This window comes from Callospermophilus lateralis, chromosome 12 (genome assembly GCF_048772815.1).
Source record: "Callospermophilus lateralis isolate mCalLat2 chromosome 12, mCalLat2.hap1, whole genome shotgun sequence".
Taxonomy (NCBI): domain Eukaryota; kingdom Metazoa; phylum Chordata; class Mammalia; order Rodentia; family Sciuridae; genus Callospermophilus; species Callospermophilus lateralis.
In genome coordinates this window covers 65,726,531-65,740,708 of record NC_135316.1, presented here as the reverse complement: position 1 = coordinate 65,740,708, position 14,178 = coordinate 65,726,531, and the positions used below count along the sequence as shown (strand labels likewise).

Below are 14,178 nucleotides of genomic sequence, written 5' to 3'. Positions count from 1 at the left end.
ATGTCATCTCTTTCATTCTCCCTCACTTATGCTATTCAAAAAGACTGGATGTTCTATCACTCAGGATGATGAGCTTAACCCCACTTTAGGGCTTCTACACTGTGTTCCTTCCCCTGAAATGTTCTTTCTGGGATATTCCCATGGCTGATTTCTTATTATACAAGTCTCACACATTGACATGATCATGCTAGCTAATTTGCTACCCTCCTATCCTTCCACCACTACATAAATTTTTCTTTATAGTGCTTTCATTAATTCAAATTTTTCTTTATTCATTGCCTATTTATTATCTGTTTCCCACTATCGCCTAAGTTCGAAGAAAGAGGTGGTCTTGTCTAGCATAAAAACATTTGTCATAGCACCTTCATAACCTAGACAAATTGGAATACTCGATAAATACAACCTCCTAAATCAAAGCAAAATGGCAATTTATATCACTTAAAACATGAAGTATACTTTTGTTACCTACTCTTTTGCCAAACTATTCTAGAATCTGAGTATTTTTACTTTAATAGGAGATAAAGAAAAAAGACATTTAGTAAATAGGAAACTTATCAACCAACACTGCCACAGAATTTAACTGAAAATTCAAAAGCAAAACATGTGTGATAACAGAAAAATATTAGAACACTCCATTAAAAGTCTTTGCTATTTCAAGAATGAAACCAAGACCCAAACACACATTAAAAAATACAAAAGATAAGGACATGGTTAAATCATTGCAACAGTGGTTCAATGTAGGGTGAATTTTAAAAGTTATCATAGAAAAGAATGTTTAAATTGAGTTTGGTTGCCTCTGAGGAAGGAAACTAAATTTCTGGAATACAATGATAGTAAAGAAACCTAAATTTTCAACCATGTGAATATATTACTTATTCTAAAAATACTGTAGAAAAACAATCTGAGTTGGACTTGGAGTTCACCTGACAAATGACAAGAATGTGGGGAGGGGAAACACAGAAGGAACCACTGGGGAAGAAGGAAAGAAAAATATTATATATTTTTTTCTGACTTACCAAGTGTTAAGTAACACTTTTACTGGAAACATTTACTGTGTGTCAGGCACAGTTCTCAATTAATCTTTATTTAAGGTCCTGAAAGCCTATGAGATACATGATACTCCATTTTAGATGGAGAATCTGAGATAGTTATTGAGCTTACCAAGCTAGGGTCAGAACCACAATTCTTATACAGGTAGTTTGGCTCTGGAGTCCAAGTATTCTAGTAAAGGAGTCTAAGTTCAATAAGGAACTATTTATTGCACATTTAATAGAAGAAAAAAAAAAGACATATTCTGGGTCCAACTTTATTATTAACCTGACTCAGAACCTTAGACACTTGGTCATTTACCATTCCTGAGTTTGATTTGTCTTATCATAAAAGAGAGCATGAAATAGCTCCAAAGTTAATACAATGCAATGCTGACAGCCAGTCTAGGGAATATGACAGATATAAGCCAAAGAAAGTATGTAATAAGCCATTTGCGTAATTTATATGAACGTGTTTAAGTATAGTAATAACTAATAGAAAAAAATTACTGTTGGTGGCAAAGCACTTTGGTTAGTGCTTACATTAATAAAACTTAAATAGGAATTTTTGTTTGCCATGGAATTTGTTGTAGCAAAATTTTACCCACATTTATTGCAATTGCAATGATAAAATCATTTACTTTTCAGCTTCCTCCCCAATTCATGCAACTTTATAGTAAACATTTTGTATGCCCAGTTAAGAAAATGTTTTCCCCAACATTTCCCAATTTATTGGTGATAAAGTTACTTCAGTAGCATCATTATTTTTTTGTAACCTAAGTGTAATAACTCATGGAAATGTTTTCTTCTGTATGCTGATACATGATTTGAACTAGAAAATACTTATACAGAGAGAAAAGAAGTATCCTCTTTTAGAAACAATGCCAAATGGCCTTAAATCCAAGATGATCTCTTATTAATGCTTCAGATCTCCTGGACAAAAAATTTTTTAAATCTGAAGGGGCAAAGAAATTCATTCCTCCAATTTCACAATGCATAAAATAGAAGGGTATAAGAAAAACAAAAGTAATAAACATACGAAGCCCAATGAAGCAATCAGTCATGCTTTAATCATTAGTATTTTTATGTTTTTACACTTGTCTCTGATGGTTTGCTCAACATTAAACTCATATAAAATTAAGATTTAAAATTTTCTTCCCATCTATTATATATCATTCTTAACATTCTGAAGACAGTTGTTTTTATTGGATTTGAATATCTACGAATTTTTATCAGTCGGTGATAATATGTGGAAATATTCTATAATTAGTATTTTATTTATAGTCAAGTCGAGCAACAGCTAACCGCTATTTAGCCAACACATGCTTTCAATACATATTCACCCTTAAAATCTAAACGCTTGTTCTGCAACTACACAACTCGATTTCAGATAAAAAGACAAGATTACGAAAGACAGTTATCAATTAACAACATTAGTTTCAGGTATTGAGTCTCCAGGGTGTATTGAGAAAAGCAAAGGCTCCCCTCCTCCCTGTAAGGACGCAACCTGCAAAACTATGAAGGGCCCAGGGACGCGGGCACACAGCCCAAGGAAAATCCCTTGACGGCTTAGCAGCGGTGTCATTATCGAGTCATTGTTCAAGTTTCTGCTCGGAAACAAAAATAAATGCTCTCAAGTGCAAAACCAGTTGGTTTTACGAGTTAAAAGCAAACAGCTGTTCCAGTTTCTGACAACTTAAAAGTGCAGTTCGAGTCACCTATTCACTTCTCAACAAGATAACACTCTCCCAAAGGGAGTTGGGTTTAATTTTCCCATAACCTTAATCAACCAGGGTCCCCACCCACCAGCTGACCGCTCCCACTTTGACAGGTATTGGGGTGCAGTGTCATCGAGTAAATACTAAGCACCCAGGAACAATCCCGGGACCGGGGGCGGGGTGGGGGGAGACCAGGGAAACAAACAGGGGAGGATCCAGGCGCCGCAGAGGACCCGGGGACCAACGCTGTCCCCGGACTGCGGGAAGTTTCTGGAAAGCGCGCAGCAGGGGCGAGGCGAGCCGCACCGCTGCAGGAGGAGGGCCGGAGCGCGGAGCGGCCCTGGCGGCCTCGTCGGCCGCGGGGCGGGGAAGTCGGGCTCCGAGGGTTCTGAGGTAAACAAAGAGCGCAGCGGAGACCGAGCCCGGCCCGCACCACCGCCGCCACCGCCCGCCCACCGCAGGAGCCCTTGGGCCCTCTGGCCGCTCACCAAAATGCGTTTGAAGAGGTTGCTCTCCTTGGGCGGCAGCTGCACGTTTGGCATCGCGGCCGGCGGTGAGACTGGCTGTCCGGCGTCTCTTTTCCCAGGGGTAGGCACTAGAACTAGTCGCTGCTCTGAGTAGGGCCGCAGGAGACGGGTTACTGCATTAGCCTAGACTCGGGGCTGGGCAGCCAGGGCGGGGCTGCTTGGCAGACTGGCAAAGGAAAGAATCTATGCAGGACACGCTTTTGCTAACTCTGGCCACAGTTTCTGGCGAGCGCTCCCGCGCGCTGCAAGATGGCAGCCAGGGCCCGCCCCCCTGGAGCTGAAGCGGGCGCGGACGCCGGGGGCTGAGCGCACGCGCAGAGCGCAGCTTCCCCGGAGCGCTCAGGGAGGCGGGGGCGAGAGGGCAGAGGACTGGGGCTGATTGGCGTAAGGCTGTGGTCACCAGAACTGAGTGCCTAGGACTTATCATGCACCATAAACCGTAAAACACTGGCTTGAATTGCGCTTCTGGCCCAAGATAACGTAGGCTTTTCCCGAGTCAGATATTTTTACATTTCTCCTCTCTCAGCAACTTAAACCGTGCTCTTCACATAATAGAACCTGCGTGTAGGACAAATTTGTTTTCCTTCCCTTCCCCGCCCTATTTAGAGGGGCCTTCTCTTTTCAGTGCAGATCTAGAAAATGGTCACGCCTACGTGAGGACACATGGGCAGGCCTTGAAGTGAGCAACTTGATGTGAAAGAAACTTCAGACAAATATTCCCAGCCATTTAGAGCACCTACCATTTTCAGTGGGAATTATGATGGTTTTATGGGGCCATGAATCTTCCAGATCTACCTCTTCTTTTCCCTTGGTTCCCTTCTTACAAGCCATGTGAATAATAATAAAATAATTATAATAATAGAAACAGGATTCAAACTCAGGATCTTCGAATTCAGGGATACTTTCTACAATAAATAAAAGAGCATAATGAGGGCTGGGGATGTGGCTCAAGCGGTAGCGCTCGCCTGGCATGCGTGGGGCCTGGGTTCGAGCCTCAGCACCACATACAAACAAAGATGTTGTGTCCGCCAAAAACTGAAAAATAAATATTAAAAAATTCTCTCTCTCTCTCTCTAAAAAAAAAAAAAAAAGAGCATAATGATAGTAATGTTTGTGTTTAGACAAATACAGATATACATTTGTAACACGAATAACTGCATCTACAGCCTTACTTTAGTATTAAGGCATATCTAAATATTAAATACATAAATAGATATCTTGGATGGTAACTTGTGCATATTTATGAAACTATAGAGTGATTGATGCTTAATTGCATTTAATAGGTCGTAATGAGTGCTGAGCTGGTATTTGATTTTTCTTCTCTCTCGTCTGAGTTGGTTGGAAATGGGAGAAAGTAAGCATCATAGGAGTCTTTTAAAATAGGGAAGAGACTATTATAAAAAGTAGAATCCAGAAGGCCTATGTCTTCTCTACTGAAAATAGGCACTCCAGCTATTAGGGAGGAAGAAGTCAAGAAGGACTTTTAGGGAATATGACTGAGTTGTACCTGAGGACTGCCTAACAGCCAGCAAATACAAAGAAGTCCTTGCTCACAGTATCCTCCAACCCAACCACTTCCACAGTACCTACCCACAGTACCTATTACTGTGGCATTGTTAATTTCTGAAAATTCTCTGGCTCTCAATTTATCTACATCCTCTGTAATAATCTAATTATTAACAAAGGGTTAAAACTGAGACAAGCTAAAGCTCCAGTGCTCTAGTCACGTCATCCCCAGACCTTATAGGTCATTTTTCTATAATATACATCAGCCAGCTCAAAGCCACTGTGCCTTTCCTCAAGGCTCATTTCAAAATGACAACAAAAATTTTAAAACAAAATGGAAAAAAGCATAGTACTAACTGTAAATATCTTAGAGACAAGGAATATTTATCTGTTATGAAAATTTTCTGTGGGCCTCATCCAGCCTTAGTCACTACAAATCATTGTTTCCATTTACTGTGGTACCTGCCAAATCTTCACCCTTATTCACTGTGACTCTCCCTCTTCTCTAAATCGGCCAGCTCATGCTGGTTCATCATTTGTACTTTGCTGCCTTCCACCACTACCAACTTCTCCCATTTCCCATGATGGATCCCCAACATGCCGCCTCCACACTTCCAGGGAAGCACAGTAGCACAAAAGAAACCTACAATCCTAAACACTGGGAAGTGAGTAATTATAAATTATTCATATTGAATATTTTCCTCACTTTCACACACTATGCATGCATACCTTGGTAGCTTATATAGAGTGAGGGTAAGGAAGGCAGTCAGATAATGAAAAATAAAACACCAGTTGTGCTGCTGGTAGTTGTGAGCCCCAAACCTTAGAGTATATAAAAGATGTAATGTATGCACAATCAGAAGGCCTATATTAACCAGTTGCTGTAATTTTATTACTGACTTCCTGTTTACTCTGGAGAAAAATCTTATTTCCACCTTTCAACAGAAAATGGAGTTATAACATTATTATAATCTCTTTCACAACAAGGTTATGTGAATTTAATGCTTAGTCATTCAAAGCTTATGATTTTTTTTAAATGCTGTGTAAATATGAATTCTATGTTTCTCAAAAAGAAAGCTAAAGCCCCTTTGAAGGTATCATGGACTTCCATCAATTGTTCGTTCCTGGTATTTCAGACAGGGTGTACCTCAATTCGAATCAGCATTAAATTATAGCTGCAATAGTTTCCTATAAAAACCCTCACAGGGCTGGGGTTGTGGCTCATGTGGTAGAGTGCTTGCCTGGCATGTGTGAGGCACTGGGTTCAATTCTCAGCACCACATATAAATTAATTAATAAATAAAGTAAAAGTCCATCAATAATTTTAAAAATTAAAAAAAAAAATCTTCACAGTTCCCAAAGCAATTTTGGCATACATGATATGGGCCAGTTCTTCTATTTGTTTAGCCTAGTAGATCCAAAGAGAAAAAAAAAAAAAATAGGAAAAGGATTTTCTTCATTCTATGCACGTAACATATCTTGCAGAATCTGCTGGCAGGGTAAAATTAAGAAGTTTGCTGCTATTCCCACAACCAATTCAGCCGTGTAAAGACTGATGGGAAAACAATTTACTGGATTTCATACTAAATTTCACTCAAATTCTCTGATGTTTCTGCTCCCTTCTTCTCTCCTTGCTCTTGTTTCTGAGGGGAAAAAAAAAATGGCACTCTCATTCCTCCCTTGAGTTATCCATTCCATTCCCTTTTTGCTCTTCCTGAACTTTTATTCATCAGTTACTGTTTCATAATTTGCATATTGTGGGAGGAAATAGACAATAAACACATAAATGAAAAAACAAGATAACACCAGACAGTGAGAAGTCCTATGAGGGGAATAAAATGAAGTCATGTGAGGGCAATGGGGGCTGAGGAAGGGACTCCTTAAATCAAGTTCTCAGGAATAAGTACCCTCTGGGAAGGTGGTAACAACTGAACAGAAACCTGAGCATGAGAATAGAGCTATCAAGGTAAAAAGCTGGGACAGCATATTCTAGGCAAATTGAACCATGTACAAATGCCCTAATGTAGGAACAAGATTGGCATGATCAAGGAACCAAAGGGGCAGGTGAGAACTTGTCTCTATTCTCACATTCAAAGAGTGGCTAGAATATAGTGCATGAGAAGGGAAGTGGCATGCAGTTTGGTTAAAAATGTAAACCAGGTTTGTCATTTCAGGCAAAGTTGTTTGGGGGTTTTTTTGTTGTTGTTGTTGTTGTTGTTAATTTGTTTTGGGTTTTGTTCTGTTTTAGTCCATTTTTGTTGCTATAACAAAACCCCTGAGACTTTATAAGGAAAAAGGTTTATTTAACTCAGAACTCTGCAGGCTCGAAAACATAGCTCTGGCATCAGCTTCTAGCAAGGGCCTCGTGGTAGATAGTATCACACGACAGGAACTCTAGTATAAGAGAGGTGTCAACAGGATGGGAGAGGAAGCAAAAGACTGGGGAGGAGTGAGTTTTGTTCTTTTGCTCTTCTATAATAATCCACTTGCTTGTTCTGGGGAACAAATCCACTCTGGAGTCATGACCCAGTCACCTTCCATTAGGTCATACCTTGTAAAGGTCCTAATACCTTTCAACACCATTACATTGAGGACCAAACTTCTAGTACGTGAATGTTTGGGGGACAAACCATATCCAAACCATACCATATCACAAGTTCAATGGGAATCCAATGAAGCATGTCAGCAAGAGAGTGATGTGATTGAATTTATTTTTTAAAAAGTTCACTCTGAGTACCCGGGGAAAATAGACGAGAAAATGCAAATTGTCAAAACTTTGTTTCTTAAGATTTAGCTTCTTCATCCAACAGTGTTCTTAAAGTATTTTCTGAAATATCATCAGTTCATCTGTTCAGTTTTTATCATTGAGTATCTACAACAAGTCAAAAATATCTGCCCTGGTGCTGGGGTTATGGCTCAGGGGTAGAGTGCTCCCCTAGCATGTGGGAGGCCCTGGGTTCAATCCTCAGCACCACATATAAATAAATACATAAAATAAAAGTATGTGTCCAACTATAACTAAAAAATAAATTTAAAAAATCTTCCCTCATGAAGCATACATTTTAAGATTGGTCAGTTTCAAAGATTTTTTTAGTCCACAGTATCCTTTACCTTGAAGTAGCACAGTGGGCCACTCTCTCCTTCAGGAATTTCTCTTCATTAGGTCACCAAAGCTCTATTGTACCCTGGGTTTCCTTCTGACTTTCTTCCTAGTTATCTGCTAAGTCCTGGATTAACTCCGCTTCTCCTAAATATAGGTTGTCTAAACAGTTCTCCCTCAACAATGGGAATAAAACATGTTCATTGAGTACCTACTGTAACCAGCAAATACAGAATTAATAAATTCTCCTCTTGTCATAGCTTTCATTATTAACACCAAGTAGACGTTTTAAATCTGTCTCTAGTTTCAAGTCCTCTTCTAATCACCTTCCCTTCATTCCCATTTTGTTAAATATCTTCAACTAGACATCTTATAAGCATTTCCTTCATGAACACTTAAAATTTATCATCTTCCCATCAAACCAGTCCAAGTCCTGACTTTTCTGTTTTTATTAATGACATCACTCTTGTGCTTGGCCTCAAAATTTTGTAATCAACTTTAACTCTTCTTTCTTATTCTCCACAGTCAAGTTGCCAAGTTAGATTATAGATCTGGTATATTTCTCCCATTCCATCTGAAAACTCCTGGACTTATGATGGGGTTGAATTCCAATAAACCCATCATAAATTGAAAATACCATAAATCAAAAATGCATTAAATGCAGCTAACTATCAAATGTTGTAGCTTAGCAATACAATCCACAGTGAAATATCAGTTGTTTTTTTGTGATGATGTAGCCAACTGAGAGCTATGACGGCTTTCACTGCCCAACATCACAGGGGAGGATCTGATTTTCTTGCATAGTCCTAGCCTGGAAAATGATCAAAATTCAAAATTCAGTTTCCACTGAATGCTTATTACTTTCATACCTTAATAAAATCAGAAAAATCACAAGCCAAACCATCTTTAAGTTGGGGACCATATGTATTACAAAAGCATCATAACTGGTTCCTCTACTTCTAGGTGCTTTCCTCTCGGTAATACTTCCAAATAAGTCTTACCTATTGAAAACTCTAAATGAGCCACTGAGAATATCAAAACTGTAAACAACCTTCTCCATTGTCTAGAACTTGGTCTCTATTCTCAGATTTTTCCTTCACTTTGCTTATACAATTATATTACATACCTGTGAAATTTTATGTCTCTATTGATCCAATATTTTCTAATTATCACACTTTTGTTCAACCTAGTAGGTTTATCAGAAGTCATTTTCTCATTACCCTAGACTTTATCTTTTCAAAACCTTCCTTTTACAAAGTCCTTCCAATTGTTCCCAGGGGATCTGTTCTTTTCCTATTAATTTTCAAGGCACTTTGTCTTTTTATATCTTTGTCTTATCCTGTTTTTTGTCTCATGGATGGTATGTTATTTGAAGGCACTGGTTCTCAATCTTGGCTTTACTTTTGTATTATCTAGAGAGGGTCAAAAACTACTCATGCCTGAGCCCAACCCCCACAAATTTTGACTCAACAGAAGTAAGGTGAAGACTTGGTATTTAAAAAAGCTTCCCAAATTATTATAATATGCAGGATTGAAAATTATTGTTTGAAGGCCTTTTTATACTAATCCAGGCTTAATCGTGCCACTCTTTTCCTTTAGGTTGAATTTACATGAGGCACAAAACAAAACAAAAAAGGAAAAAACTGGGGCTGGGGTTGTGGCTCAGCAGTAGAGCACTTGCCTAGCTTGTGCAAGGCCCTGGGTTCAATCCTCAGCACCACATAAAAATAAATAAATAAAATAAAGATATTGTGTCCAACTACAAATACATATGCTGTGCATGGCATGACCCCCTCAACAGGATTTGGAGCAGCACCCTGTAATCTAATACATTATTTATTCAGTAAAGTATATTCATGTTTACAACAACACTAAAGTGGCTTTATACAGATATAAATTGCTTCACCTCCATATTGATCAGGTTTGCTTACCAAATGTTCATGTTAGGTCAAATTGAAAACCTTTAATCTTCAAAGATTTTGAATTCTGAATCACAAATGAGGTTTTTCAGAGCTTTTGGGATTTGGGAAATTGAAGATAACTGCTGTATTACTAAAATTTTTAAAACTATGAGATTAAAATAGAATTTGGAAATCCTGGAAATCATTCAAAAAACAAGATTTTGAATTTAATTACATTTCTACTTTGGCAAAGTTTTAATTTTTTCCTTTTAAAAATTGCAAAGCCAAAAGCAACAAATTATTGATACAGGGAGGTTTCTCTTTATAAATGTTTCAGCTAATAAAATGAAGAAAGAATTTGATAAAACTTCACATTTTAGTAGCCCTTAATGAAATAATGTACCTAGGTAATTAAGAGTTTATAAGATTATTTTCAAAGACAACTGAATATTTTCTATCTTCTAATGGAAGTATCTAACCCACTTATGAAGCAGTTTTGCAAAATAAATAAATAAATAAATAAAACTGATTTAATATTTTAGATCAGGAAATAACAGTGAATACAAGACTAAAAACATCTTGACTCTTTGACTCAGAGCAGAGGATCTGATTTCATGAACAAATACAATGTAAGGAGAAAAAGAAGTAAGGAAGCCCCAAAGATTGAGATTCACAATAAATATAACAATCAATTGCAATGCATCTATTTGAACCCTTTGAATCCTGATGCAACAAAATATTCATGTTAGGCCAGTAAACAAGAAAAGAAAAAAATCTAATACAATTAGGTAGATTTGAACTCCAGCTGGATATTTGATAATATAATTTTTTTTAATTTTTAGGGATACTTACATTTTTAAAAGCCTTTTATCTTCTGGAGATACTTACTAAAATATCTGCAGATGAAAATATTTGATGTTTTGTATTTGCTTTAAAATAATCCAGTGGAGATGGGGAGAAAAGAGAAGAAAGAGGGCAGGTGAAACAATGTACCTAGGTCTAGTTTAGGTGGAAAGATAGTTTTGTCCTGTCTTTCTTCTTCTTTTTCTTCTTCTTTTTTTTTTTTTTTTAAATAAAAGGAAGAGGGCTGGGGTTGTAGCTTAGTAGTGGAGCACTTGCCTCAAACATGTGAGGCACTGGGTTCAATTCTCAGCACCACATAAAAATAAATAAATAAAGGTGATATGTCCATCTACAACTAAAAAAAAAAAAAAGATAAATGGAACATAGGTTGACTTTGTATGTCTTAATTATTTGAGAGGGGTTTAGTTTCAACAATGCCAGCAGGTGGCGCATTTCTTAGGATTCACTTTTCAAGCTAAGAAAAAATCTGAGAGCCAGTATGAACATGGGAAAATAAGATATTCGGCCTTTTCATCCTTTGTATTTCTGCTTCTCTCAGGGAAAACAGTTTATAAGAATACAATAGAATAACATATGCCTTGCCAGTTCTTTTCATCCTTCATGAGAGTTTGAATTTTATATTAAATTGTTAAATAATTTCTGATTTCATCTTTTCTATTGTCAAACATATCTGATCTTTACATTTCTAGTCTTCATTTTGTGGGACATTAAGGTATTGCCAAGGGCCTAAGCTCCAGGAAACCAGAAAAACAGGCTCATCTTCATGGTGTGCTCAAAGCCAAAGAGTATCATAACTTGTATGCAGGGATTTTAAGTAGCTTTCATGCTTCTGAAAATTTCACAGAAGGAATCAAAGATTTCAGCTTAGTCTGGAACCAGTATCTACAGCAGCCCTGGTTTGGATCCCCAAAGAATGTACAGAAATGTGGAAGCCCTGGTGCTCTGCTCTGTTTCTCTGAAGGAAAACCCTAAGTGGACACTTAACTAATTTGAAGTCCCTACAAATGGACACAAGTTGATTTGTGTCATGCAAACACATAGAGAGAATCTTTAAACTAGCCTAGGAGAAGAAGCTTAGTGAAATTCCCCCAATAACTACCTCTTGGGTATTTGGACTAAGCTTGCTTTTCTAAAAGAATCTGAAAAATGGCCCTGCATAATTTGTTATTTTAGCTTGCTCCAAGTTCTAGAAGGTGGACATTTAGGTTCTCAAAGGGATATAAAATTATCAGTACTATCACAAATTCACTCAACAAAGAAACTCTTTATTATTGACTTTACTATGAGAAATGTTTCAGATATGATAGTTCTTATAACTAATTTAATCAAAATCTTATACGTATATGTTTTTGTCACCAAACTAACAGTTTTTATTATTGATATTACTGTTTTGGGAAATATTTATCTTTTCATGATATTATACTCTTTAGAAGTAGAAGTTATTTAATTTTATAAAATGATCCTTAATACCTTCCATAGGTTTTTTCCTTTTATGGCCTCTTACAATAAAATTCATCACAAAACTAAGGAACCATGTTATGATTTCCATCTTAAATGTCTCCCAAAAGCTCATGTATTAAAGGCATAGTTCCCAGATAAGGTGCTTTTGGGAGATGGTGAAAACATCTGGAAGTGGGGCATAGTTGGAAGAAGTTGGGTTATTGGGTCACTGAGGTTATGCCCTTGAAGAGGATATTATGATCCTGGCTATTCCTCCTCCCCAACCTCCTCAGTTACCAAGTGGTGAACTGACCTGCTTTTCCCCGTGCTTACTGCTGTAAGGTTCTTCTCTCCATAGGCCCAAAAGCAAGGTGACCAATTGACCATGGACTGAAACCTCTGCAATAGTGAGCCAAATAAATCTTTCCTCCTTATACACTGTTTATCTCAGATATTTTGTTACAGTGACAGCTGACACATACAAATATGAAAATAATGATTACTTGTAATTTTACTGGACTTTTAAATATATAAGCATTTAAAATTTTTTTTTTTTTTTTTTTTACTTTCAGTAATGGGAATTGAACCACGGCCTAGCACATGATAGGCAAAGCACTCTACCACTGAGCCACATCTTTAGCCCTAAATATTTTTTAAATGGAATAGCTGCCTATTTTCAAAATATGTTCTTTCAATTAATGATATAATGTGTGGGGCTGGGATTGTGGCTCAAAGGTAGAGTGCTCGCCTACCATGTGTGAGGCACTGGGTTCCATCCTCAGCACTACATAAAAATAAAACAAAGATATTGTGTCCACCTATAACTAAAAAATAAATATAAAAAATGATATAATGTGAATATCTTTGCATGAAAATAAATATAAATAGACCACATTATTTTCTTTCTTTGAAAATTTACAGGAGAAAGCAATATTTATAGTATCAAGAATAAGTTCTTAGTGGGGCTGTAGCTCAATGACAAAGCACTTGCCTAGCACATGTGAGGTACTAGTGTGAGGCACCAGGTTCAATCCTCAGCACCACATAAAAATAAACAAATAAAATAAAGCATAAGTTGTTTTTTTGTTTGTTTGTTTTTGGTACTGGGGAATGAACCCAGGGATGCTTAACCACTGAGACACATCCTCAGCCCTTTTTATATTTTATTTATATTTTATCTCGCTGAATTGCTTAGGACCTCAGTAAGTTGCCGAGGCTGGCTTTGAATTCAAGATCCTCCTTCCTCAGCCTTCTAAGCTGCTAGGATTATAGGCATGGGCCACCATGTCTGCTTAAGAATAATTTTTTGTAAAGATTTTTACAAATTGAGGAATAATGCAATAAAGTGCATGAAGTTTCATGTATATCTCAATGAATTTTTATATATTTAAATGTTAGTCTACTTGTACTGTTGTAAGAAAATACCATGGCCTGGTGGTTTTAAAAACAAAAATTTGTTTTTCACAGTTTTGGTGGCTGAGAAGTGGAAGATCAAGGTACAAATCAGCAAGTTAGGTTTCTTTCTAGGGTGCCTTCTTTTGGCATTCAGGTACATGACCCTTCTGTGTGAGCAGAAAGACTGAGAAAGCTCTCTTGTGTCTCTTTTCAGAAGACACTAATCTTATTGGATCTGGATCAGAGCTCCACCCTTCTAATTTCATTTAACTTTAATCATCTCCTTAAGGGTCCTATCTTCAATGCAGTCACATGGGGAGATAAGGCTTCAATATACAAATTTTGAATATATACATGAATAATATGGCTATGAACAATGCAGTTCATAGGAAGGCTTTCAAAGACTTGTTAAAGACTTTTTGGCAAAAATTGTACTGTAACTTCTTTTAAATTTTTATATTTAATTGACACATAATTGTGCACATTCATGGGGTGTTGTATTATATTTTAATACACATGTATAATGTAGGATAATTGGCCTATCAATTACCTCAAGAGTTTATTATTTGTGTTGGGAACACTCAAAATCTTTTCTACTAGCTCTTTTGAAATATACAATTATATAGTCCCTAAAGCAAAGGGGGACTGTAAAACATCATGTCCCTGAATGCCTACTTTCTGCTCCCAAAGACCTCACCA

General features: G+C 37.2%; 2 protein-coding genes across 6 annotated transcripts in view; one reads left to right on the top strand and one right to left on the bottom strand.

The window, feature by feature from the left end:
- The window catches only part of Naa16 (N-alpha-acetyltransferase 16, NatA auxiliary subunit), a 58,293-nt gene extending 54,776 nt beyond the window's left edge, over window positions 1-3,517 (bottom strand). For all 3 annotated transcript variants that reach the window (XR_013092855.1, XM_076871922.1, XM_076871924.1), the window contains exon 1: window positions 3,235-3,517. Coding sequence is in view for 2 of the 3 variants with exons in the window: in XM_076871922.1 (XP_076728037.1) it covers window positions 3,235-3,288 (54 nt within the window). In the remaining variant the exon portion in view is untranslated. The remainder of the gene's footprint in view (window positions 1-3,234) is intronic.
- Window positions 3,169-14,178, top strand: part of Mtrf1 (mitochondrial translation release factor 1) — a 53,376-nt gene continuing 42,366 nt past the window's right edge. For 2 of the 3 annotated variants that reach the window (XM_076871928.1, XM_076871927.1), the window contains exon 1: window positions 3,169-3,334. The gene's annotated coding sequence lies outside the window, so the exon portion shown is untranslated. The remainder of the gene's footprint in view (window positions 3,335-14,178) is intronic. The other variant, XM_076871925.1, reaches the window with a different exon arrangement.